Raw genomic sequence first — 26,877 nt, 5'->3', positions numbered from 1 at the left:
AAGGGAGCATAAGCAGGGGGAGGAGCAGAAGGAGAGGAAGAAGCAGACTTTCCACTGAGCAGGGAGCCTGATGTGGGACTTGATCCCAGGTCCCTGGGATCATTACCTGAGCCAAAGGCAGATGCTTAACTGACTGAGCCACCCAGGCACCCATCTTATGCAGTAAATGTTAATGGAGGAGTTGTTCTAGTATCCAGTTTGTGCCTGGGCCCCCCTGTGAAAAGAAGCTGATTTTGATACCCTAGAATGTCAGGCCTAGAGCCTGTGATATTGAGCAGTTTATTCATAGAGTGGTATGGCTAGAGAAAACTCAAAGGTAGAAACTTCTCAGTTTTGCTTTCAGGTATTTGTATACAAACTGTCTAGCAGATGGACATCTGAAGATCTTACAGAAAAAGTTAATTGACTTTAATGTTGGTTTTTATTGTTTGACTAGGTTCTTTCTGTCTTGCCTTTCATACTGTTATTAGGATTCTTTTTTAAATTAAATTAATTAATTTATTTTCAGAAAAACAGTATTCATTATTTTTTCACCACACCCAGTGCTCCATGCAAGCCGTGCCCTCTATAATACCCACCACCTGGTACCCCAACCTCGCACCCCCCTGCCACTTCAAATGTTATTAGGATTCTTGATAAGGATTTTGATGATGAAAATTCTAACTCTAAAAGCTAAATAATCAAGTTACCTAGCAAGTGAGTGGTAGACTTTAGGAGCCTTTCTCCTCTTGTGGCCGAAATCAATGAAAATTTCCACTGTTGCTATTTATTTCTGAGTAGCCTGTTTTTGGGAAGGATTGTGGTAGTGAGGTACCTTGTAAGAGGACTGGAGTTTAAGAATTTGAGAGTTATTGTTTTGTCTGTGTATATTTAACTTTTTATTTTCTTTACTTTGACCCCCCTATCTACAATAAGTATTTGTGGTCTACTCCCCCATCTTTGTGTGAGTCCCTTAAGGCTAGAGATTATATTGTATTCAATTCTTATGTATTCCATTTCTTCTTTTCCTCTGGATACTAATGTTGTGCCTAGTATATGCTAGGCTCTCAATTACAGTTTGTTCAATGAATGTTGTTGATGTTTCTGAATAGATATTAAAGTGGCCTGTTCTGAAACCTCACTTGAAGGCTTATGTAATTCTTTAGTATCGTGGTGACCTAGTATTTACCCAAGGCTTCCTAAATATTCACTGATGAATCCTTACATTGCTTATCTGAAGTATTCAAATTTCATCCACGCTTGTGCATGTCGTGGATATTAAGAGCTTTACTTTTCTTTAGTATCATTGGGAGATAGGGATGCAACAGCTGGGAAGATAGAGGCACAGAGAATTAAGAGCATCATTCAGTACTGTGAAGTAGTTATTGTAGGCAGAGACTCCTCGGATGAACTTCCATGCTTCTATGGCCTCAGGAGCCAAAGGACAAATACAAAACAAAATAAACAAACAAAAAACCTGATGAAAGCTCTAAAGGGAAACCCAGATCAGGTTGGATCTGGGAACGAATATTGACCTGGATTGGGTAACATTTCTTTGCTGTCTGAGGGTTATGATTAGTGACTTATTTCTAATGTGTATTTGTTTTTTATTTTTAGCATTGCAGTGTCGGGATGGCTATGAGCCCTGTGTAAATGAAGGAGTGTGTGTTACCTACCACAATGGCACAGGATATTGCAAGTAAGTTTTTCTCTCTCTCTTTTTTTTTTTCTTTCCTTTTTATATATTTTATTTTTCCTCAGTATAACCCTGGGCAAGATTTGGTTCTACTAATTCTATTTTCAATACTTCTGTGAAATGTTACTGGTTCTCTTACTTTTCTGATGTAGTCTTTGTGGAGGATGAAGATGGAACGATGTAGATGTCAGATAATTGGTTAACAAGAACTTCTTCCTATCTTATCACTATCTTTTTCATTATGAAAAAGACTTTTCAGTGAGTGGCTAGTTAATGTATATTGAATACATTCTTAGGATCACTCCTCAACATGTTAGTTATGATCTTGTTTTTAAGTCAAACCACAATAGATACTAACTTTAATTCTACCTAGTGTAAGCGAGTATTACAACATGAAACTATTTTTCTGGTGTAAAAAAGTCCAGCTCCTAAGAAGAGACCGTGAGAAAGATGTATATGCACCAGTAGGGATGGGATGGGGAGCAGGTACTGTGGTGAAGGTCATTTTATGGGCTTACAAGAATAAGGGTATGGAACAGGACCAGGCAGTAGAGGCTGGTTCTCAAGAGCAGTTTTTCTTTTTCTCCCACACCTAGTTTAGCTATACTTTTTGTTTCTTTGAGGAGGCCTGTGAGATTATCTCATAAATAGCTCCTCTTTGTGTCCTACAGACTGTATTTTTTTTCTTCTGGCTCTGGCTCAGTTGAAATTTTATTTTTTTAGAGATTTCATTTCTTTATTTGTCAGATGGAGAGGGCCAGTGCACAAGCAGAGAAGTAGAGGGAGAAGCAGTCTCCCTGTTGAGCAGGGAGCCCAATGTAGGACTGGATCCCAGGACGCTGGGATCATGACCTGAGAGAAATCCAGACATTTAACCGACTGAGCCACTCAGCCATCCTTCAACTGAAAATTCTTGACAGGAACATGTATTCATTGTATTTAGATCATGGGAAGTAAGATTGATAATGTAACTTTTCTTTAACACTTGCATGGGGTACACTTATCCTCTGCTTCAGTAGCAATACTTGCTTGATAAGCATTTTAAATGAGTTTATCCAACATGTTTTTATTTCTTTTCTGGGTATTTAATTGAATAACATAAATATAATATGACATTGGTTCCAGTCAAGTCCATTCTGACACCAGGATCTAAGTTCCCTTTTTTTTTAAAAAAAATGATTTATTTATTTGTGAGAGCGGAGGTGGGGAGAGAGAGTGTGTGAGTGCGCACTAGCAGGGGGAGCAGCAGGCAGATGGAGAAACAGATTCCCCACTGAGCAGGACCCTGAGATCTGAGACCCAGGGTCTCAGATCAGGACCCTGACCTGAAGACAGATGCTTAACTGACTGAGCCACCCAGGCATCCCAGGATCTAAGTTCCTTAAGGCCATCGGTGAGGATTTTTATAAAATCACTATGCTCTTGAGCAGAGTGACAATATTTTAAACTATGATGACAGTAAAGTTGTTTTTTTAATTTAAGATTTTGTTTATTTATCTGAGAGAGAATGAGAGAGCATGAGCAGAGGGAGCAGCAGGCAGAGGCAAAGGGAGAAGCAGGAGCAGGGAGCTTGGCACGGGGACACGGGGGAGGCAATGGACATGGGGGATGCAATGTGGGACTGGATCCCAGGACCTTGAGCCACCCAGGCACTCCAGATGACGGTAAAGTTTAACTGTACGTTGCTTGCATTGGAATAAAGGTAATACTGGGAATGAAAATTTTTTTTTATTTTTTAACTGATAATGAGCTGCTCACGTAGTTTTTCTAGCTGGAAAACAAAACACAAAAATGTGATGTAGTCTTCTTTCAGAATGGTAATACAGTTGGAGATAATAAAGGGGAGGAACTTTTATTTTAATGCCTTAGAACTTGCTACCAAAATCTTCAGTCCCTTTTTGGCACCCAATGTCATAGTTACTTGTTTTATATTCTGCTATCCAGGCTTCTTGTGGTAGTTAACCCATTAAATTATGATCATTTGTGGATGTATTTGTTTCTCCTACTGGATTTCGAGGTCCTTGTCCTATATATTTTTGTATAGTTAGTGCCTAAAATAGTGCCTGATATGTAGCTAGAGCTTAACAGGGTTTTCCTTAAGCAAAAGGTGCTCAATAGAGTTCATCATTCACATGTTCTTTTAATCTGTGTCTTAAATAAGAAGATACTGTCCTCTCCTCTGAGAATTTTATTTGCTTCACACAGCCTTTAGTATGGTGGTACTATACGGAAAGGTACTTTAGTTCTATCTGAACGTAATTCAATGTGGTGACTTATTAGGGGAATTTCAAATAGGTACTAAGTGTTGGCCTATGTATTTGTGGTCTGCTGTAGGAAGAGAGACTAGTCTCTGAGCATTTTACCAGGAGAGGACACTAAGGGTCACTTTTGGGCAAAAGGAGTTTTGTGGGCCATTAGTCTCAAATTCTCCAAAGTGAGAGAGACAGAGTTACCCCTGGTCTCTGGAAGAAGCACTGCTAGGGAACAGGGAACACACTTTATGGCTAACAAAAATGGAGCTGCCCAAAATCTATCTGTGGATGCTTGTTATTGTTGATGGAGTAGGTTGCTTCTGGATATAGTTCTGGGTGAGTCCCTCAGATGTCCTCCAGCCCTGTGTGAGGGAAACAAGCCCCTGAGAAGGAAGAGTAAGGGAAAAAAAAAAAATGGGCCAGACTGTCCTTTTGGGAGACCAATATGAGCAACAAAACTTGTAAAAAGAGAATATTTCTCTACATTGGTAAAAGCAACATTAGTGTCAACATAAAGTGGATATAGGAAAAGCATGAACAATATCAAGGAGGCCAACTCAGTCATCCTGACAATGCCGTAGGATATTGAGCAAAATTTTAAGCAAAAATAACATCTACTTAGCAGGACTTTCAGTGTATCTTCACCAATTTTGCTTTTTTCCTTAGGAAAAGAAGGTAATCCTGCTTGTTCAGTAAATATTATTTTTATATATTTTTATATTATTTTAATGGTAAATGGGTATTATAACATAAGTTCTGTAAAAATTACATTAGACATGCAGGGCATATGATTATCTTTTTGTTCATGAGATTGCTTAGTGGATTAGGAAAAGAAAGTTGAAGCTGAAGCCAAATTCTTTTTTACAGGGGTGGGAGGGTGGGAATTAATGGAAAATGTTTTAGAGTAGAAGGTATCTATCTGTTTAAAGAGCATAATGCTACTGATTCAGCTAAAATATAATAGCTGTTTATAGAAATTATAGAAATCCTTGATAAGATCACATTGACAGATGAGGATAAGTGCTTTAAAAGGTTAGTATTGTATACAGCTCAGCTGTTTTTTCTAACTGTTAGGAGCCTAAGTATTCTATCAGTCTGTGATTAGATTGGGATGCCAGACAAGGAGAACCTGTATAATCTTGCATAAAACTCAATTATTGCTCCTAAATAGTTGTTGTCGGATCTTAATAAAGCCCTCTCACTACAGAGAGATAAGACATTTTATTTTCTCCCTTGTCCTACTGGGAGGTGTAAATATATAATTAAGTTTGGCTGTCATTAATCACTTTCAAGTTGTTTGTCTCAGGCTTTCAAAGATAAACCATTCCAAATCCCGATTTGATTGAAAATCATGGGTAACTCAAGTTCACTAGAATGTTGGGGGAGGGTAAGTTTTTGATTTGTAAAGTTCACAATATATGCATTTTTAAGGACATACTTATGTGAAGTCCTATCTGTCAGTTCTTAACCTCTGGGTTGTCTTTGGGTATGTTTGTAATAACAGCTCTTTCTATTGACTCTGGGTATAGTTTCCCTTTACTTCTCATTTATGGTAGTTTTTGTTATTTACTAGACATTGTGAGTGATGCATTTTAGGGTTTACCTTCTGCTAAAGAATGGTGAGTTTTTTTCTAACAGGCTGTCGCATCACTGGAAGATCACCTTGATCCTATGAAGGCTTGATTTTAGGCTTTGCTCTGGCAGGTCTGTTTTGCCTTTAGTCTGACAGTATTTAAGTCTTAGTCCTGGGATGTTGTCCTTACTCTCAACGTATGACCCCTTGGGGGATCAGTGGGAAGTGTGAGTTGCTTGTCAAGCCTGGTGTTCCCCAAACCCTTCTAATTTAGTAGGACTTGAATTCAAACTTCTAACTCCCCAGAACCATGCTCAGTTTTTCAGCCTTCCAGTTCCAACTCTTGCTTTCCTTTGGGTTCCTAAATACCTTGTTCATGCACAGCCAGGAATCATTTAAGGATTTTAGTGGAGTCATATACATATTTTAGGGCTATCTGCTCTGTGGCTCTGTTTTTTCCAGGGGGATTTCTCCTCCAAATTCTAGCTGCTTTGACAATTCCAGATATTTTGACTCCTCAGCTCAGTAAGACTCCCATTTTCTGCTTGTATTCTGTTCCTCAGTGCTGCATGGACCAAGGACTACCTTCAGGGAAAAAACTATGTAAATGTACATTTCATATGGTTTGGTTTTTTTTTTTTCAGGCTCATATCCCAGTTTCTGCCTGGTTTGATTACTCTTTGGTACCTTTAATCTTTGTCCACAGTGTCTAATTATTGTAAGCAAGAGAATTGATCTAATTACTCTGCCATTATTTTTAATGATAAAAGTTACCATTATAAAGGACTCTTTCAAAAAACTCTACATGCTGCTTAGGTAACTAGCACAGTGTTTATTGAACACTGGAAAGTCACCATGAGTTACTTAGGTTCCTGTGGATGGGTGATTGCGTTTCAGAATCTCTACTTTTTGCCAAAGTAGCTACATAGAAACTACATTTTAAAGTAATCAGTATCAAAATAAATTATTCTTACTTTACATTATCAGAGTAAACAAAGTAAATCATTATAAATATAAAATGTTATAAAGTATAACTTTGTTTCACAATTAACCTAAAATTTGTCTACTAGCTGTAAGAAATAGTAAACATTAACAACTAAACTTTCCTTGCCAGGATTAGGAGTAATATTGGTGGTCCAGGCATCCTAAAGCCTTTCAAGAAAACTAGAGCTATTGCCTTCTTTTTCCTCTTGGTATGTTTCTATATAGTCAGGAGAGAATAGAGACACTTGGAATCTTCCAGAGCCTGACTTAGAATAGAGGAGGCTTTAATCAATATTTGTGTTGTTGTGGTGCTCTCCTAGAAAGGCATTTTCAAAAGTCATGGCTGACTCAGCATCTTCCCTTTTACTCACCTTGTTAGTGCATTCAGTGCTGTTCGGGAAAATATCAGATCAAAGAGGTAAATTGGGGAAAATGTCAGCTGTTGAATCACTTTCTCTTTCTTCTGTGCTGAAACTGGTTCCCGCAAGAAGAGTCCTTCGATAGCGTGCCCTATTCAGCAGAACATCATATATAGAGTTTTTCTGGGAGATGCTAGCAGAAGCCTAGCCACTTTCCCATAGTTCTTTTATCTTTACCATAAAATGAAGAATACTGTCTTCTGCTCACTAAATAGCTTTCACAGAGTAATCTTTTTTTTTAATGTGATACTTAAGCAGCTATTAATTCAGAAATTATTTTATGCTCTTTATGTATACCACATATAACAGATAGCTGAAGTCTGTGGTAGTAGTTGCAAATAATTGATAGTGTTATCACATTATTTCACACTCTGGGAAGTCATAAAATAATTTTTGATTCATTCACCTGGACTTTTTTTTTAAAAGATTTTATTTATTTATTTGACAGAGAGGGAGAGATCACAAGTAGTCAGAGAGGCAGGCAGAGAGAGAGAGGAGGACGATGCGGGGCCTGATCCCAGGACTCTGGGATCATGACCTGAGCCGAAGGCTTAACCGGTTAACTTTGGTTAAGCCAAAGGCTTAACCCACTGAGCCACCCAGGCGCCCCATCACCTGGACTTTTTAAAGAGCTTCAGAATGAGTCTTACTAGACTAATGCAAAGTGAATTGTGAAGTGACTGTAATGTAGAGCAGAAACTGTTGGTGACTGGTAGGGCTGGGACCAGGGTGAGGTGAGTGAGGCTTTTCATCTCAGGTGTAAAATTTTAGAGGGTGTCAGAAAACCCAGTTACCAAGGTATAGAATATTTTTAAGAGTCTCATGCTCTTATCTACTGACTGAACTAGCCGGGCAGTTACAGTTTAGTGTAGTAGTTCAGAATATCAAAATTAATGCAAAAAAACTGTGATAAAAATATCCAAATTTTAGATAAAGAGATCAGTATTAATGACTTTTCCTTTGCCTCAGACTTCAGTATGGCTCACTGTGGTACTGCTCTGTGGATTAAGGCATCTGAACGAGCCCTGCCTGGTAATGTGGAGAGGACATAGGTTTTTATGCCAGGTGGACTAGAGTTTGAACCTTAATTCTTGTTAGCAATCAGACCTTTGGCAAGTTAAAGAATATTATGCTAGCTAGTGTTTATTGAGCACTTATATGCCAGGCTCTGTGCTTAGTTAGCCTTTTTATATATTCCTGTTTTACTGATGAGTATATATAGAAACTCAAAGAAGTTAAATAATTTTACCCAAATCACATACTTTTATTTTTTTGAAGGTTTTTTTTTTTTTTAAAGATTATTTATTTATTTATTTGACAGACGGAGACCACAAGTAGGCAGAGAGGCAGGCAGAGAGAGAGAGGAGGAAGCAGGCTCCCCGCTGAGCAGAGAGCCCGATTCGGGGCTCGATCCCAGGACCCTGAGATCATGACCTGAGCCGAAGGCAGCGGCTTAACCACTGAGCCACCCAGGTGCCCCACTTCTTAATCCCCATTATCTATTGAACCAATCTCCCCTCTCTAACCATCAGACTGTTCTCTACAATTAAGAGTCTGTTTCTTTAAAAAATAAATAAATAAAAGAAGTCTATTTCTTTTTAAAGATTTTATTTATTTATTTGACAGACAGAGATCACAAGTAGGCAGAGAAGCGGGCAGAGAGAGAGGAGGAAACAGGCTCCCCGCTGAGCAGAGAGCCGGATGCAGGGCTCCATCCCAGAACCCTGGGACCACTACCCGAGCCGAAGGCAGAGGCTTTAACCCACTGAGCCACCCAGGCGCCCCAAGTCTATTTCTTGATTTCTCTTTTTTCCTTTGCTCATTTGTTTTTTTCTTAAGTTCCACATATGAGTAAAATCATATGGTATTTATCTTTCTCTGACCGACTTATTTCACTTCGCATTATATTCTCTGGCTTCATCCAAGTCATTGTAAGTGGCAAAATTTCCTTCTTTCTTATAGCTGAATAATATTCCATTGTATATAATACCACACCTTTATCCATTCATCAGTTGATGGGACACTTGGGCTGCTTCTGTATCTTGGCTATTGTAATTAATGCTGTTATAAACATAGAGGTGCATGGATCCCTTTGAATTAGTGTTTTTGAATTCTTTGGGTAAAAACCCAAAAGTGTGATTGCTGGATCATAAAGTAGTTCTATTTTTAACTTTTTGAGGAACCTCCATATTGTTTTCCACAGTGGCTGCACCAGTTTGCATTCCCACCGATAGTGCAAGAGGCTTCCCTTTTCTCCACATTCTTAAAACACCTGTTGTTTCTTGTGTTGATTTTAGCCATTCTGACAGGTGTGAGATAATGTCTCATAGTAGCTTTGATTTGCATTTTCCTGATGGTAGTGATAATGAGCATCTTTTCACGTGTGTTTTGGCCATCTGTATGTCTTCTTTGGAGAAATACTTTTCATTTCTCTATATTTTAATGGATTATTTGTTTTTGGGTGTTGAGTTTTTTTTTTTTTAATTTTATTTATTTATTTGACAGCACAAGAGACAGAGCAGCAGGCAGAGGGAGAGGGAGAAGCAGGGTCTCTGCTGAGCAGTGAGGGCGATGCAGGGTTTGATTCCAGGACCCTGGGATCATAATCTGAACTGAAGGCAGCTGGCCAATCAACTGAGCCACCCAGGCGCCCCAGGTGTTGAGTTTTATAAGTTTTTTATGTATTTCAGATACTAAGCTTTTTGAATATGTCATTTGCAAACATCTTCTCCCATTTTGTAGCTTGCTTTTAGCTTTGTTGATTTTTTTTCTTCTGTGTGCAGAAGATTTTTATTTGGATACAGTCCCAGTATTTATTTTTCCTTTTGTTTCTCATCTTGGGAGTCATATCTAGAAAAAATGTGACTGATGTCCAGTGTCAAAGAGGTTACTCCCTGTGTTCTCTTCTAGGATTTTTATGGTTTCAAGTCTCACATTTAAATTTTTAGTCCATTTTAAATTTACTTTTGAGTATAGTAAGAAAGTGGTCCAGTTTCTTTTGAATGTTGCTGTCCAGTTTTTCCAGCACCGTTTGTTGAAGAGACTGTCTTTTTCCCATTGGATGTTCTTTTTTTGGGTCAAAGATTAATTGACCATATAGTCATGGGTTCATTTGTGGGCTTTCTGTTCTCCCCCATTGATCTTTGTGTCTATTTTTGTGCCAGTACCATACTGTTTAGATTACTCCAGCTTTGTAATATAACTTGAAGTCTGAAACTGTGATGCCTCCAGTTTTGTTTTTCTTTTTTCTATTTTATTTTATTTTATTTTATTTGTGAGAGAGAACATAAGCAGGGAGAGGGGCTAAGGGAGAGGGAGAAGCAGATTCCCTGCTGAGCAGGGAGCCTGACATGGGCTCGATTCCAGGACTCCGAGATCATGAACTGAGCTGAAGGCAGATGCTTAACTCACTGAGCCACCCAGTCATGCCTTTGCTTCTCTTTTTCAAGATTACTTTGGCTATACAGGGTCTTTTGTAGTTCTATAAAAATTTTAGACTTGTTTTAGTTCTGTAAAAAACACTGTTGGTGTTTTGATAGGGATTGCATTAAATGTATAGCTTGCTTTGGGTAGTATAGACATTTTAACAATATTTGGTTTTCCAATCCATGAGCATGGAATGGCTTTCCATTTCTTTGTGTCATCTTCAATTTCTTAAATCAGTATTTTATAGTTTTTAGAGTAGAGATCTTTCACTTCTTTGGTATGGTTTATTCCTAAGTATTTTATTATATTTAGTGCAATTGTAAATGGGATTGTTTTCTTAATTTCTCTTTCTGCTCATTATTGGTATTTGAAATACCAATTTCAAATTGGTATTTCTATACATTGATTTAATATCCTGTGACTTTACTGAATTTGTTTATCAGTTCTAGCAGTTTTTTGGTGGAGTCTTTCAGGTTTTCTATATATATAGTATCATGTCCTCTGCAGATAATGAAAGTTTTACTTCTTCCTTATTGATTTGGATGCCTTTTATTTCCTTGTGTTGTCTGATTGCTGTGGCTAGGACTTCCAGTACTATGTTGAATAACAGTAGTGAGAGTTGACACCCTTGTCTTGTTCCTGACCTTAGAGGAAAGGTTCTCAGTTTTTCCCCTTTAAGGATGATGTCAGCTGTGGATTTTTCATATATGGCCTTTATTATATTGAGGTATGTTCCCTCTAAACCTACTTTGTTGAGGGTTTTTATCCAGAATGGATGTTGTACTTTGTCAAGTGCTTTTTGTGCATCTATTGAAATGATCATATGGTTCTTACCCTTTCTCTTATTGATGTGATGTATCACATTGACTGATTTGCAGATATTGACCCACCCTTGCAACCAAGGAATAGTAGCAACATGGACGGGACTGGAAGAGATTATGCTGAGTGAAATCAGTCAAGCAGAGAGAGTCAATTATCATATGGTTTCACTCATTTGTGGAGCATAACCAATAGCATGGAGGACAAGGGGCGTTAGAGAGGAGTAGGGAATTTGGGTAAATTGGAAGGGGAGGTGAACCATGAGAGACTATGGACTCTGAAAAACAGTCTGAGGGGTTTGAAGTGGCGGGGGGGTGGGAGGTTGGGGTACCAGGTGGTGGGTATTATAGAGGGCACAGCTTGCATGGAGCACTGGGTGTGGTGAAAAAATAATGAATACTGTTTTTCTGAAAATAAATAAATTGGGAAAAAAAAATCCCAGTTGGTTGTGGTAAATGATTTTTTTTAAATGTATTGTTAGATTTGGTTTACTAGTATTTTGTTGAGAATTTTTGTATCTGTGCTCATCAGGAATATTGGTCTATATGATCACATATCTTTTAAGTAGCTGACCTAATACACACTCTGGGAAAATGGGCTGTAAGTCTGAGTCTCAGTTTGCCTATCAGTAAAATGGGGCAAAATTACCTATTTCATTTTATTTTATTATTATTTTTAAATTTATTTATTTATTTATTTGTCAGGGAGAGAGCAAGCAAGTGCACAAGTAGGGGGAGAGGCAGGCAGAGGGAGTAGCAGGCTCCCTACCAAGCAGGGAGCCCAATGTGGGACTTGATCACAGGACTCTGGGATCATGATCTGAGCCGAAGGCAGACGCTTAACTGACTGAACCACCCAGGCCTTCCAAAACCTATCTGTTTTAAAGTGGGTAATTCAAACATGTCTTTCTGAAAAGGAAATATGGGACATTTAAAAGACTTGAAGTGACTCTTTAGGTCAGGAATGTGATTATAACTCTACAGAGTTTCTGATTTTAAACAGAAGCAGTAAAATTAGGTAGACCTGGGCAGCTGACATAATATTTGAGTATTAAACCTGCTTGTAGCTCTGTGAGTGTACTTGGGCCAGGCTTGGGTAATGCTGCATTTCTGAGAAGTGGCCTTTGATGTGAAAGCTCAGTGCAATTATTGCAGATGAAATATAAGAAGGCAATGAAGGTGGGGAGAGAGGATACTATCTATTAAAATGGTCTTTGGTAGAAAAAACTAAATGGAAAAACTTGAAACTTCTCTGTTCTTTTTCCTAATGGAAAATGAACAAGTCCAGACAGATTTTATGTAGCTGTGAAATTGGACTGGTCAAATTCAACAACTTCTGATAAATTTTGCTGCCAGGTCAAAAGTCACACATTGTTAAACATAGTGCTGTACATTTGCATTGTGAGTTAACAGATGTGCAGATATATGTCCTGTGAGGCTTTCCTTATTTAGGACACAAGATCTGGACACTTTAACAGTACCATTCTGAAGTGATTCTTATTAACCACTATGTGTTTGAAAAATCCTTTAACAAATACATTAGGTGTCCCTGAGGAGTTTTTTATAAAGTAAGTCTTGATTATCAGGTTCTTATAATATGGAACAATGGGATTCCTATACTTTTTTCAATTCATCTTTATTCTTCAGGTTTGAACCTTTATAAACTGAAGTGTTAGGTAAAGAAGTAGGAGAAGGTGATTCTTAGAGTCTGCCTGTATCCTTTTGCCTATCTTGGATAATTGCCAATAAGTTAAATCAAATAATTTTGGCCTGCAAACCTGGCATGAATAGATGTGAGTTTAGCTAGGCTTCTTTCAACACAGTCTCCAAGTTAACCATAATCCTCTGTAAAGTTTCTTTCTTATTGTTCCATTGTGGCATGTCAGCACCATTAATTTCATGTAGGAATTCTTTTCTCCCTTTTTTTCTTGTGACTAAGCAGGATGAGAAATATTTTTCTTCCAGGATCTGGAGTAGCTTAATTAAGTACTTCATTTTAAATTTTGACTGTCTATCTTTCATCAAGGCTAGCAAGATTGAATACAGAAGAGTGGGGATATCAGAATGTGATAAAAATGTAATTATCTAAAAATTTCCAAATGCTTTCTTTTTCATTAAGCTAACATAAATGTGTGGACGTTAAAGGAGCTCTTCTAAACGTCCTGTAGCTTAGAATTTTGTAGCTAGGAATAAAATTTGGTGTCTCCTCCATCCCTACAGTCCCTTTTCTCTCTTTCTCTGTGTGTGTGTTATGTGAATTTTTTGTTTTTGTATTTGTCTTAGTTGTTTTACTTTACGGTTTTTTGTTTTGTTTTGTTTTTTTACGTTTTGATGTAAGGTAAATTACAATTTATCTGGGGCTTCCCAGAGTTTTCTATATTCTGTTTATCTATTGTCAATAATCTTTGCTGGCACTTCATGCTCCATGTTCAAAAATGTCTTACTGATTTTTATATGCTGCCCCCAGGCTTCCCTTATTAATGCAGTTATCTTATGTTTAAAATGGTCCTCTCCTAAACAAACTATTACTTGAATCTTTATCAAAGGAGTTTTATGCAAGAAAAGTCAAAGCAAAGACTAATTAGTAAGGGCATTAGTTCAGTGAAAGGTGGTATTACTCAGTGAACCCATCCAACTGGAACATCATATCCCATTTTTTTCTTCACATAAGTATGAGAACATAGGTATTAATGAGAAAATAACCAGATTAGGACTTATGTAGCATAGTGGCTTTAGGGTAATGAATCTCTGTAGGTTCAGGCCATTTTCCTTTACTTGCTCTGTCTATAATCCTGTATCCTGAACACTGAAGGTCAGATAGACTGAAGCACTGTAGGATTCTTACTCTTTGACTTAATCAGCTTAGTCTACTCTAATAAACTACCACAGACTAGGTGGCTTAAACAACAGGTATTTATTTCTCATAGTTCTGGAGCCTGAGAAATCTAAGACCAAGGCACTGGCAGATTCAGTTCCCTGTGAGGACCTTCTTCCTGGTGAGATGGACACCTTCTCACTATATATATTTTCACATAGGAGGGAGAGAAAGCTGTGGTCCCCTCATCTCCTTATATTAAGGGCATTAATCCCATTACAAGGACCCCACCTCGTGATTTTACCTACCTAATTATCTCCAAAGGCCCCATCTCCAACTATCATTATATTGGGGATTATTGTTTCATCATATGAATTTGGGGGGGGAGGGATGCAAACATTCAGTCCATAACACTCTTCAAAGAAAAGTTTAATTTTCATCAGTCTAGTATTTGTTGAGGTGGCTACATTGACTGAGTACTGTGCTAGGTATTGTGAATAGACACAAAGGCCCAAGAGGCTTGTGTTCTCTGACTTATTTGTGACTCTGAAATACCTTGGGAGTGACTGCTAACGAATGTCATGTTTCTCTCATGTAAAACATGGTGGCAGTCCTCTGACATCTTGCCATCTTGTTAGGGAGATGAGGCATACATTTTGTATAAAATACAGTGGTCTGTAACTACCCGATGTGTCAGCACAGATGATAAAAACTGTGGAGAGTCAGACAAGGGAGCAACTACTACAGGACAGAAGATTAAAATCAGAGGGTCTTTAGTGGATCACTTAGTTTATAAATCTGAGAATATGATGGAGATGGGTAGTAGAAGGATGGAAGTAGAGAGAGACTTAAGGGGACCAGAAGTGCTGTTGTTTCCTGGAATAATCATTACCAATATTTTCATCATTTTGTTCTTAATGACAATTTTTAAAAGATTTTGTTTATTTATTTGATAGAGATCACAAGTAGGCAGAGAGGCAGGCAGAGAGAGAGGAGGAAGCAGGCTCCCCACTGAGCAGAGAGCCTGATGCAGGGCTCGATCCCAGAACCCTGGGATCATGACCTGAGCTGAAGGCAGAGGCTTTCACCCGCTGAGCCACCCAGGCGCTCCCCCTTAATGACATAGTTTTAAAACTTTTCTACATCTTGTTGCTTTTCTGAGGTTTTACTAAACCAGTGTGTGGATTCATCTGGTTTCATGGTGATAGATAACTGATTAAAAAAAATCATTCCTTTAATACATGTTGGCGTGAATGCTTAAAGATAAAATGTCTAGTGTGAGGGGTAGGAGGAAGACCATAGGAGACAAGAAGGGAGGGCAGCTGGGAGCAGTCACCTCTCCTACTCCTAGAACTTTTTGGTTTTAACTTGATTTTTATGCTGCTTTCAGAAGTAGCCAGGTAAGCTTGTGGACACCATTTACAAGGGAATTCAGAATCCAAGAATCTTTGAGGCAAGAAAAAGAATGGGTTAACATAGGAGAAAGATGGAAAAACAGACATTAAGAATAGGATCATTTGTCATATATGGCATAGTTCATTCTCCTAGTTGAGAATTTAGGTATCCCATCCTCTGACCTCTTCTGTCCAGCATATCATTGGCCTGATCTAGTTCATTGCAGGGATCCAGAGTAAGCAAGCATCTGTTAGCCAAGTCTTTGGTTAGCCCAAATTAGCTCATGTCCTTTACTGCTTGTTTCCTCTGATTATATAGTACATATCCAAACCCTCAATTATCCAGAATAAACCAGGGCTGCCTATTCTGTGTGGAAAACATTTGTATGAGTCTCTTGGCAAGACCATGGTAGGGCCTTAGCCATTTAATTGCCTGTTCCTTTAAGATTTTGAAATGCCCATTCTTGTGTAAGCCAGACACATTTCCTTGATGAATTATTTTAGTGGGCTCCTTCTGAAACTTCAGTCATCCTGAAAAATACCTCAGGAACCTCTTTGACTTTAGTTTTCTGTCTTATTCCTATTTGTATATAATATCTGTGGTATCTGATTCTCTGGCTCATACTGCTAAAACTCACGGTCTTGCATTTCTGGGTCACTCTTAAAAAATGGAGAGAACGTGATTACTAATGAAAAGTTGACTCATTTCCTTCTAGGCAAAGGCTGACACTGAGTATCAGGAGTTCAAATTAGTCTCCACAGAAGCAAACTCTTTGATTATAGGACATCACTTATTCTTTCTTAAATTTTATGAGAATTAATGAGAGCATCAAGAGTGGAAAAATGATAGGCATTTATGCTGTGTTGAGAAGATATATAAAAATGGTATCTGGAAAAAGGTCCTACATGAATTTAAGTGGTTTATTCCCTGCAAGTTTAAATTTGGGACAGATCTTCCCAGACCATTATTTTAGACATGCATCTGTCATTTTTAGCCTTGTGAGATTTATCAGCAGGTCCAATTCCAAAAAGAGTCTTGTAGTGTCTACCAACATTCTGGTCTGACGAAAACAGGCTCTCATGTTTTCGCCACCTGTTTTGGAGAGGATGATAAGGTCTTTCTTTCCTTTTAAGTTCAGGATTCTTATTTATTCTCCATATCTTGTTGAAATGTATTACTCTTTGCCTCTTTATGCTTCCTGTGAGGAGTTAGCTGGAAGTGTGAGTTGTGCAGGAGTTCATTTACACTGATGAGCACTGAATGTGTCTGTGCATTTGGAATGGTGACAGGTAGGCAGCATGGAGGATGGAAGAGGACAAGGCACAAATTTTGTGCCAGGAGCCCCGTCTTGGAGTGGATAAGTGGTGAAGACACAGACAAGCACTGACTCTGAGCATTAACATCCTTGGACAGTGTTGCTGAGGAGATTCAAAGCCAAAATTGTAGAGTTATCATACTTAGAAGGTTAAAAGGACTTTGATAAGCACTTTACTTACTCATTATGTTTTATATATGAGGAGCCCAGGGCTTAGTATGGCCAAGTGACCTCCCCTGGATTACATAACTGATTAGAATGTAGACTGGGACTAAAAATTGTTCCTTACACTCCTCTAGAGGATCTAAAGATTCAGCAGTATTTCCTTTCATTCTTGGTATGAACCCCCTAGGAACTAATGTGAGTGAACATGTATATGTATGTGTGTATAGATGTATCTATGTCTCTAAATAGAGCTATGTATGTATCTATCTAATTATCTAGAGAGAGATAAAAGGAGAATTAAAAAAAAAAACTGAGTGCTTTTGTGAGGCAGTTTTAAAGACCAAGAATTTTAACTCTAGCTATACATTTTGTTTTTTAACATTCCATGAGACAAAACAGTGTGGAAATTCTTTTTGAGTTCCTCATAAGGGAGGTCTATCCTATATGAATATCCAAGGGGCCATGGAACATACAAAATGGAATCATACAATTTTAGAGCTAAAGGAAATATTAGAGTTTTTTGTCCTAGCATGTTTTATTATTTTTTTTTTAATTTTCTTTATTTATTTGACAGAGAGGGATCACAAGTAGGCAGAGAGGCAGGCAGAGAGAGAGGGGGAAGCAGGCTCCCCGCTGAGCAGAGAGAGCCTGATGTGGGGCTCTATCCCAGGACACTGAGATCATGACCCAAGCTGAAGGCAGAGGCTTAACCCACTGAGCCACCCAGGCGCCCCTGTCCTAGCATGTTTTAATATATGAGGAGGCTAAAGCTCAGAGAAGTTAAAGTGGGCTGGTACAAGGTTAATATCTAGTGGCAGAACTAGAGCTGGCTTAGAAGTTTGTGGGGAGCCACTCTATCAAAAAAGATCTGGGAGCATGCTGAAGTCTTAAGTAAGAGATTTGTAAAACAATATCCTAGTTACATTTTTATTCTTATTGAAATTTAAAAAAAAACTCATGACTTTATATGTATATATGTAATACATATTTTAAAAAATATATTTGTTTAAGTATGTCCTAAATACATCTCACCTGCCACCAGGCAAGGGTTTTTTTTTTTTAATAAAGAAATCCAACCAGAAACAGATTTTTTTTTTTTAAGATTTTATTTATTTATTTGACAGAGAGAGATCACAAGTAGGCAGAGAGAGAGGAGGAAGCAGGCTCCCTGCCGAGCAGAGAGCCTGATGCGGGACTCGATCCCAGGACCCTGAGATTATGACCTGAGCCGAAGGCAGCGGCTTAACCCACTAAGCCACCCAGGCGCCCCCAGGCAAGGGTTTTTTAAAGAGGAATGATTCAGGAGAATGGAGCCACATCAGGTATGGCTTTGCCTTGACCCAGTTTAGTAAGTAAAGTGCCTCCCCAGAGTTAGTGTGAAAACGTGGGTTGGGCTGTGATTTACATTATGGTGTCTACCATCATGCTGTTTTGGTTTAGATTTGGGAGATTTTATTTAGCTTCAACTTGGTTGCTAAGTACAGGTCCAGCCTGGGCCATTTTGGGTTTCACAGTGTCTGTTTTGCTTATTACTTCATCTTTTCGGGGTAATGCATTTATGTTCACTTTGAGTAAACTTGAATGTACACTTTCAGGATGCTTGTTTGATAGTTTCTCTGGTTTGGAAGGCTATAAGTCATTGTAATATCTAAGTTTTTTTTTTTGATCTCTTAGGCCATGGTCCTCTTAAGGTAAGTAGTGCTTTTTGTTATGAGTCATGGTATCAGGGTTATACATCATAATTTTTTCCCATGATGTCCATTATTTTTATTATCTTTGGTTCTAATTATGCAGAGCTGTGGCAGGTGACAGTGATGATCTTTTGACCATTCAGTTGCCTTTCTGAAATTGCCTATCTGAAACATACTTCATTACATGTGTTTCTAGGATACCTAACTTCTGGTAAACAGAAAGTTACCTAAATTTCAAGCACGTGTTTTGAAAGTGTTTTTACCTACATATACTTTAGTTCCCGTCATGGCCTTAGAGCAGGGTTCAGTAAACTTTTTCTCTAAGTTACAGATAGTAAATGTTTTAGGCTTTACTGGCCAAGAGACAAATTGAGGATATTATACAGGTACTATTATATCCCTTTAAAATGTAACCATTTAAAAAATGGAAAAGCCAGTTCCTGGGGTGGAGATCCAAAACCATCTGGTATTCATCCAGGGCAATATTTGCCGACCTTTACCTTAGAGCCTAATAGTCACTTGAAGCATCTTCCAAGCGCATGTGGTATAAACTGGAAGAGCCTTTCTTTGTGGTCAGTTGGGTTTTTTGTTTTGTTTTGTTTTGTTTTTTAAGCATACAAAAGAAGTTCTTGAGCCAGATGTTGCTGAAGTTAGAACAAAGAATTATATCTGAATCCTCCTGTGTCAGTTTTTGGTTGATGCTGCTTTTCTTTAGTTGAGATGGTCTATACTGGAGGTCTACACAAAAGTAAGATCCTGTTAAATTAATGAGTGGTATTAATAAAATAAATGAATACATTACTTTTTTTGGACAATAACTGTCCTCTTACTGTCATAAAAGTAATAAATGCTGATGGCATTAACTTCATGAAAGTAACCCTTTGTGTGGAAAGATTTTTGGGTTGATTATGGTGATGTTTTTAATAATTGCTCTCAAAAGCTTATAATCTAGAAGAAAACATAAACAAACCAAATCCAATCCCAGCAGAATAAGTGGTGTAAAGTATGCTTCCAAGTATAGGCACCAGTAGGCTAAGAGCTGTGTGCTGCTAGTGTCTTCCATATGATGTGGGTTTGTGGGCTTTGCTGTTGTTTTTTTTTTTTTCTTAGAAGACTGCAAGAATATGTAAAATAATGATAGTGTTGTATTTTTAAAAGAAATAATTTGTATGGTATCTAGATGTATGTCAGATAAACTTTCTTTTTTTTAAAATTTTTTTTATTGTGTTATGTTAGTCACCATACAGTACATCATTAGTTTTTGATATAATGTTCCATGATGCATTGTTTGCGTATAACACCCCATGCTCCATGCAATCCGTGCCCTCCTTAATACCCATCACCAGGCTCACCTATCCCCCTCCCCCCTCCTTTCTAAAACTCTCCGTTTGTTTTCTGGAGTTCATAGTCTCTCATGGTTTGTCTCCCACTCTGATTTCTCCCCCTTCATTTTTCCCTTCTCCTAATGTCCTCCATGCTACTCCTTATGTTGCACAGATAAGTGAAACCATATGATAATTGACTTTCTCTCTTTGACTTATTTCACTTAACATAATCTCCAGTCCCATCCAAATTGATGGAGAAATGGTATTCATCCTTTCTGATGGCTGAGTAATGTTCCATTGTGTATATGGACCACATCTTCTTTATCCATTCATCTGTTGAAGGGCCTCTTGGCTCTTTCCACATTTTGGCTATTGTGGACATTGGTGCTATGACCATTGGGGTGCATATGGCCCTTCTTTTCACTATATCTGAATCTTTGGAGTAAACACCCAGTAGTGCAATTGCTGGGTCATAGGGTAGCTCTATTTTTAATTTTTTGAGGAACCTCCACACTGTTTTCTAAAGTGGCTGCACCAATTTGCATTCCCAGCAACAGTGTAAGAGGTTTCCCCTTTCTCCACAACTTCTTCAACATTTGTTGTTTCTTGCCTTGTCAATTTTTGCCATTCTAATTGATGTAAGGTGGTATCTCAGTGTGGTTTTGATTTGAATCTCCTGGAGGGCTAGTGATGATGAACATTTTTTCATGTGTCTGTTAGCCATTTGTATGTCTTCTTTGGAGAAGTGTCTGCTCATGTCTTCTGCCCATTTTTTAACTAGTCTGTTGCTTGGGTGTTGAGTTTGAGAAGTTCTTTATAGATCTTTGAATATAAGCCCTTTGTCTTAGTGTCATTTGTAGATATCTTCTCCCATTTCATGAGTTGCCTCTTTGATTTGTTGACTATTTCCTTTGCTGATTAGAAGCTTTTTATCTTGATGAAGTCCCAAAAGTTCATTTTCACTTTTGTTTCCCTTGCCTTTGGAGACATGTCTTGAAAGAAGTTGCTATGGCTGATGTTGAAGAGGTTACTGCCTATGTTCTCCTCTAGGATTTTGATGGGTTCCTGTCTCACGTTGAGGCCATTCATCCATTTAGAGTTTATCTTTGTGTATGGTGTATGAGAATGGTCCAGTTTCATTCTTCTGTATATAGCTGTCCAGTTTTCCCAACACCACTTATTGAAGGGGCTTTCTTTTTTCCATTGGATATTTTTTCCTGCTTTATTGAAGGTTATTTGACCATAGAGTTGAGAGTCCATATCTGGGCTCTTTACTCTGTTCCATTGGTCCATGTGTCTGCTTTTGTGCTAGTACCATGCTATCTTGGTGATCACAGCTTTGTAATATAGCTTGAAATCTGGCAACGTGATGCCCCTAGCTTTGTTTTTTTTTTTTCTTTTTTTTTTTTTTAAGATTTTATTTATTTATTTGACACAGAGAGAGAGGTTACAACTAGGCAGAGAGGCAGGGGGAAGCAGGCTCCCTGCTGAGCAGAGAGCCTGATGCAGGCCTCAGTCCCAGGACCCTGAGATCATGATCTGAGCCAAAAGCAGAGGCTTAACCCACTGAGCCACCCAGGTGCCCTGTTTTTCTTTTTCAACACTTCCTTGGCAATTCGAGATCTTTTCTGGTTCCATACAAATTTTAGGATCGTTGTTCCAGCATTTTGGAAAAATGCCATTGGTATTTTGATTGGGATAGTGTTGAAAGTATAAATTGCAGCATGGTCATTTTAACGATGTTTATTCTTCCGATCTATAAGTATGGAATGCTTTTCCGTCTTTTTGTGTCTTCTTCAATTTCTTTCATGAGTGTTTTGTAGTTCCTAGAGTATAGATCCTTAACCTCTTTGGTTAGATCCAACACCTATGGGATACAGCAAAAGCGGTTCTAAGGGGGAAATATATAGCTATCCAAGTCTCACTCAAAAAAATGGAAAAGTCCCGAATACACAAACTATCTTTACACCTTAAAAATCTGGAGAATCAACAACAAATTAAACTTAACCCATGCATGAGAAGGGAAATAATTAAGATTAGAGCAGAGGTCAATGAATTAGAAACCAGAAATATAGGGGCGCCTGGGTGGCTCAGTGGGTTAGGCCTCTGCCTTCGGCTCAGGTCATGATCCCAGGGTACTGGGATCGAGCCCCGCATCGGGCTCTCTGCTCAGCGGGGAGCCTGCTTCCTCCTCTCTCTCTGGCTGCCTCTCTGCCTACTTGTGATCTCTCTGTCCAATAAATAAATAAAAATCTTAAAAAAAAAAAAAAGAAACCAGAAATATAGTAGAACACATTAATGAAACTTGAAGTTTCTTCTTTGAAAGAATTAGTAAGATCGATAAACCACAGATAAACTTTCTCATTAGACCCTAGTTTTGTAGGATTTTCATTTTGTTCCTATAGAGCCATAGACTTTGATTTTATATAGTAAAGTCGAGGAACTTCCAAAGTCAAGGAACACTTTATTTTTAAGACCGTTGAATTTGAATACATAGTTGACTCTTAAACAACACAGACCTTTGGGGTACTGAGTCCTGCACAGTTGAAAATCCACGAAACTTTTGATTACGTGGAAACTATGATTGCCTATTATTAGCCAGAAGCCTTACTGATAACATAAATAGTCGATTAATACATATTTTGTATTATATATGTATTTTATACTGTATTCTTAGAGTAAGGTAAGTTGGAGAAGAGAATATGTTATTAAAAAAATCATAAGAGAAAATACATTTATGGTACTGTACTGTACTGAAAGAAATCTTCTTATATGTAAATGGACCTGCCAAGTTCAAACTCATTTCATTCAAGGATCAATTGTGTACTAATATAGGCATCATTTGTGGGAAACTTTTCTATACTGTTCAACATTTATGAGAATTATGAAGTGCCAGATAATAGGCTAGGAATTACTTTATTTGTATATTTATCTCGGTGTTTTTCAGTCTTTTTATCATTATCGCTCTTTGCCCCAAAGAAGCCTTTTTAGGATTTTTGGTCCTAATTCCCCCCTTACCCCCAATGCAGTTTTAATACCACAGATATACTGCATATTTGTTTATCTACTGTGGCTCTTTGGAAGGCCATAAACCATTGTAATACCTAAGAATGACCCCCAAGAAACAATTTTTTACCTCTTGGGCCATGATCTTATCTTAAGGGAAGTTTTTGTCTTTTTTTTTTTTTTTTTAAAGATTATTTATTTATTTATTTATTTGACAGACAGGGATCACAAGTAGGCAGAGAAGCAGGCAGAGAGGAGGAAGCAGGCTCCCTGCTGAGCAGAGAGCCCGATGCGGGGCTCGATCCCAGGACCCTGGGATCATGACCTGAGCTGAAGGCAGAGGCTTTAACCCACTGAACCACCCAGGTGCCCCAAGGAAAGTTTTTGTCTTAATGTAGGGTTAGACATTGTTAATTTCTTATCCTATGATGTCCATTATTTTTATTATCTGTGGTTCTAATTAAGGAAATTTAAGTGGGGTTTTGTAGTGTTTCAGAGCATTTTGATATTATATATTTAATTTCAAATTATCCATGGAAAAATTTTGCATACCTACATGTGTGCGTCTCCCCTCCCCCCTTTTTTGGGGAGAATGATTTATTAAGAAGCTACAAAGGAATATTTTTTATCCTCTTCAAGTTTAAAGAAATGCAGATTTTTCTCCAGCCTTCTCTTACATTCAGGTTTGGTTTGATACGATTTGAGTACAATTATTATTATTATTATTATTATTATTTATTTTTTAGAGGGGGGAAGGAGAGAGAGAATCTCAAGTAGATTCCACACCCATTTGGAGTCCAGTGCAGGGCCCAAACCCACAACCCTGAGATCGTGACCTGAGAGGAAATCAAGAGTTGGATGCTTAACCAACTCTGAGCCACCTAGGCACCCCTGGGTACGATTATTTTTCAACTAGGAATCTTTTCAGACCAAACCATAAGCTTTTAGAACTGTTTTACTTTCAGACATTTCTTTTGAACTTTAGAACTTTTAAGGCAGTCATCCACTCATGCTGGGGAACAGAAAGCAGGCACCCATACTCATTTTTCTTCTCTGTTATCTTGTTTAATTTTTACTGCTCATTCTCTTAAGAATCTAGCAGTTCATGCTACTGAGGCTACTTAGTACGGTGTTATGTTCCTCAGGACTCCAGGCTTCTGGTGGTTCATATAACCAGTATTTTATCAAGGAATAATAAAACTACAAGAGAAAAGATGACTGTGTGTTTGTGTTTGTGTGTGTGTGCACATGCGTGTATGCATACATGTGTGTTTTAGTTAACTTCATATTTTGGGGGAAAATTGAAAAAAATTTGACTTGATTGAAAAAAATCTCCATATGGGGTTGGCTAGTCCATTTTGAATGAGTTAGGGGTGAGTGGGGGTGAAGAAGCCCTCCCCATCCTTTGGATAAATAGTTCAACCTGATGGTTCCCAAACTTTGAGTGTGATTAGAAAGCCTTTTTAGGATTCCATGGACACTTGCATTTTTCTTCTCACTTCCATTGAGAATGTGAACACTGCATAGTTGAAAGCCTTCTGTATACCAATTACGGTGTTAGTGTGGTGATGAACAATTCTTAGTGTGTTGGGAAGACAAATAAAATAAAGGATAATGAGTGATATGATCTATTAGAGTTATGGGAGTATGTAGTGGGGGATTCAAGCCTGTTTCTCAGAGGAAGAACATTTAAGCGGAAGTCTGAAGGAATTTTAGGGCTTAGTTCTGAGAAGAGGGTCAGGAAAAGTGTTTTGGGCTTAGTGACCAGCATGTACAAAGGTCTAGAGGTGAGAAGTGGTGCACTGTAGCATGTTCTGGGAGCTGAGAGAAATGCATAAAGGAGAGATAATTTTGAATTGAAACCATTTTTTTAAATTTCTTGTTTGAAATGCAATGCATAGTACCAAAATCCACCAAAAAAATCAGTAGCCGCTATATAATACCTTTATATTTTAATAATCATAACAGTATCTGCAGCCCATTTAAATATGGACACAGGACATTCTTTAGTAGTCTAGAGAGTGCTCAGTGTTTGCAGATTCCTTGCAATGACTATACAGTGCATAGCTTAGCAACAACTGGCTTAACTCGTTCATTTTTGCCCATTACTGTGGAGGGTGCTTTTTGTTAACTCAAATGTTTAGAGTATGTTTGCCATGTTGTAATTAGAAGTAGACATTTTCTCAGAGTCCAGTGCAGTAGAATATGGCAGGGCACTGAATAAGCGCTAGAAGACAGAGGGAAGACCACCTTCTGTTATAGCAGCAATACAAGTCTTTCAACACTGTTTGTGTGCCCTTGCCCAATCTTTCAAGTGATGATTGAAGAGCCTGGGTGCTTGGTTCAGCTTTTGAGTTCTGATAAATGAGCCCCGACTGTAAACTGGAAGATAAGGGTGTTTGCAAATTCTTGTGTAAATAAAGCATGGTTTCGCATTGCAGTGGTTACTGATTTCATAGTCTTTGATGAAGATGAATGATGCCATGAATTAACAGCTTTAAAACTAGTACCAGTGCAGCTTCTCTTTTGGTTTGGATTTATTAAAATACATGTGTGTTTATTGCTTTATTTGAATGGGGAAGGGGTGAAAAACATGAACACACAGAAACCAAGTGAGGTGGAGTTTCAGAAGATAATTCCCAGCCTCACAATTCCCCATAAAATTCTTTTCCTGTGGGAAACTTTTAATTTGGAAGCATTCAGCCTAATGTGGGAACCAAGATTAACATTTTCTGAAATACTGCTACAAGAAAAGCAGAAATGTACTGTTCAGGAAGCTGAATTTACATAGTAGAAAAATGGGCTGTTCTGCAGTATTTGGTAGTCTTTGTTTATTAGTTGTGGTAAAAAGTTTTGTGTGTGTGTGTGTGTGTGTGTGAGAGAGAGAGAGAGAGAGAGAGAAAGAAAGAGAGAGAGAGACTGATTGTATATTTGTCTTTGTTTCCTTTACATCAAACCAGCAAAGCCCTAGAAAGTGTGTTTCACCACAAACCAGCCCAGTACTGGGCCCTAACTATACACAAATACTTTTTTTTTTAAGCTCTTTTTGTTTTCTCTTCTTGCTGAGTAAGCTGTAGCGTTTCCTTTTCTTTCTTTCTTTCTTTCTTTCTTCCTTCCTTCCTTCTTTGGGGGAGGGGAGTGAGTGTAGGAGTAAGAACAGCAAGAAGTCAACATCACAGAGCTTCTTCCTTTTTCTTCCCCTCCTTACCAGGAGGTTAACTAGGAGTCTGCATGTGTTGTTTTTTAATACTAAGTCAGTAATTAGCATAACCCAGTTATCTTTACACAGAGTTACAGAATTAAGACGTTGACAGTCTGATGAGATCTCAAACTGAAGGCATGGGAGGAGGGGGACAATGAGGTTAGACTACTGGGATGGTCTTGAATGCCACCCTCAGAGTATATGTAGACTTGATTCTGTAGGCTCTGGGGCATCTAGAAGTTTGTAGCTGGAACTTCGGGATTTAAATGCTATGGAGGAACTTTCACTGGTTACAGTTAGCCTTGGCTGTTAGCAATTATTTTTATCTACTTTAACATGGGGAACCGGGGGAGTGGGCAGGAAACTAAGCTGGCATTATGGTCACAGGAAAGAACAGACTGATTTGGGGCCTTTTCAAACTGCAGACCTTTGTTACTGACCAATGCTTAATTTGGTTTCTGGGTTTTGTTATTTTTTTTCTCCTGCCTTTACCTCATTTACCTTAACGACAGCTCCCCCCTCTAGAGCGCAGCTAGGGCAGGCTGCCACTGCGGATTGGGGGGCCGAGAGGTCCAGAGCAAGAAAAAAGTGGGTTGAAAGCAGAGTTCTGTTTAAAGAATTTTCTGCTGGAAAGTAGCCCAGAGGGAGTAAAGAGGCGCTTTAATGAGGAGCAGCTGCGGGGCCGACGCAACCCACATGAGACATTTTTTTCCCCTCCGTTCCACATTCTGTATAGTTTTTTAAAAAATCATGATTTTGAAATAGCTGTTTTGTGAAGCACGCCTCTCTTTTTTTTCTTCTTGTATGCGGTGGGGT

General features: G+C 38.3%; 1 protein-coding gene across 1 annotated transcript in view; it reads left to right on the top strand.

Moving 5' to 3' along the window:
• NOTCH2 (notch receptor 2) overlaps positions 1-26,877 on the top strand; it is a 169,155-nt gene that overhangs the window by 36,944 nt on the left and 105,334 nt on the right. Inside the window, 1 exon segment of the mRNA XM_044239024.1 lies at positions 1,605-1,678. Within this exon segment, the coding sequence (XP_044094959.1) occupies positions 1,605-1,678 (74 nt within the window).

This window comes from Neovison vison, chromosome 2 (genome assembly GCF_020171115.1).
Source record: "Neovison vison isolate M4711 chromosome 2, ASM_NN_V1, whole genome shotgun sequence".
Taxonomy (NCBI): Eukaryota; Metazoa; Chordata; class Mammalia; order Carnivora; family Mustelidae; genus Neogale; species Neogale vison.
Note: the sequence above shows the minus strand (reverse complement) of the source record. Positions and strands in the feature narration are given on the sequence as shown.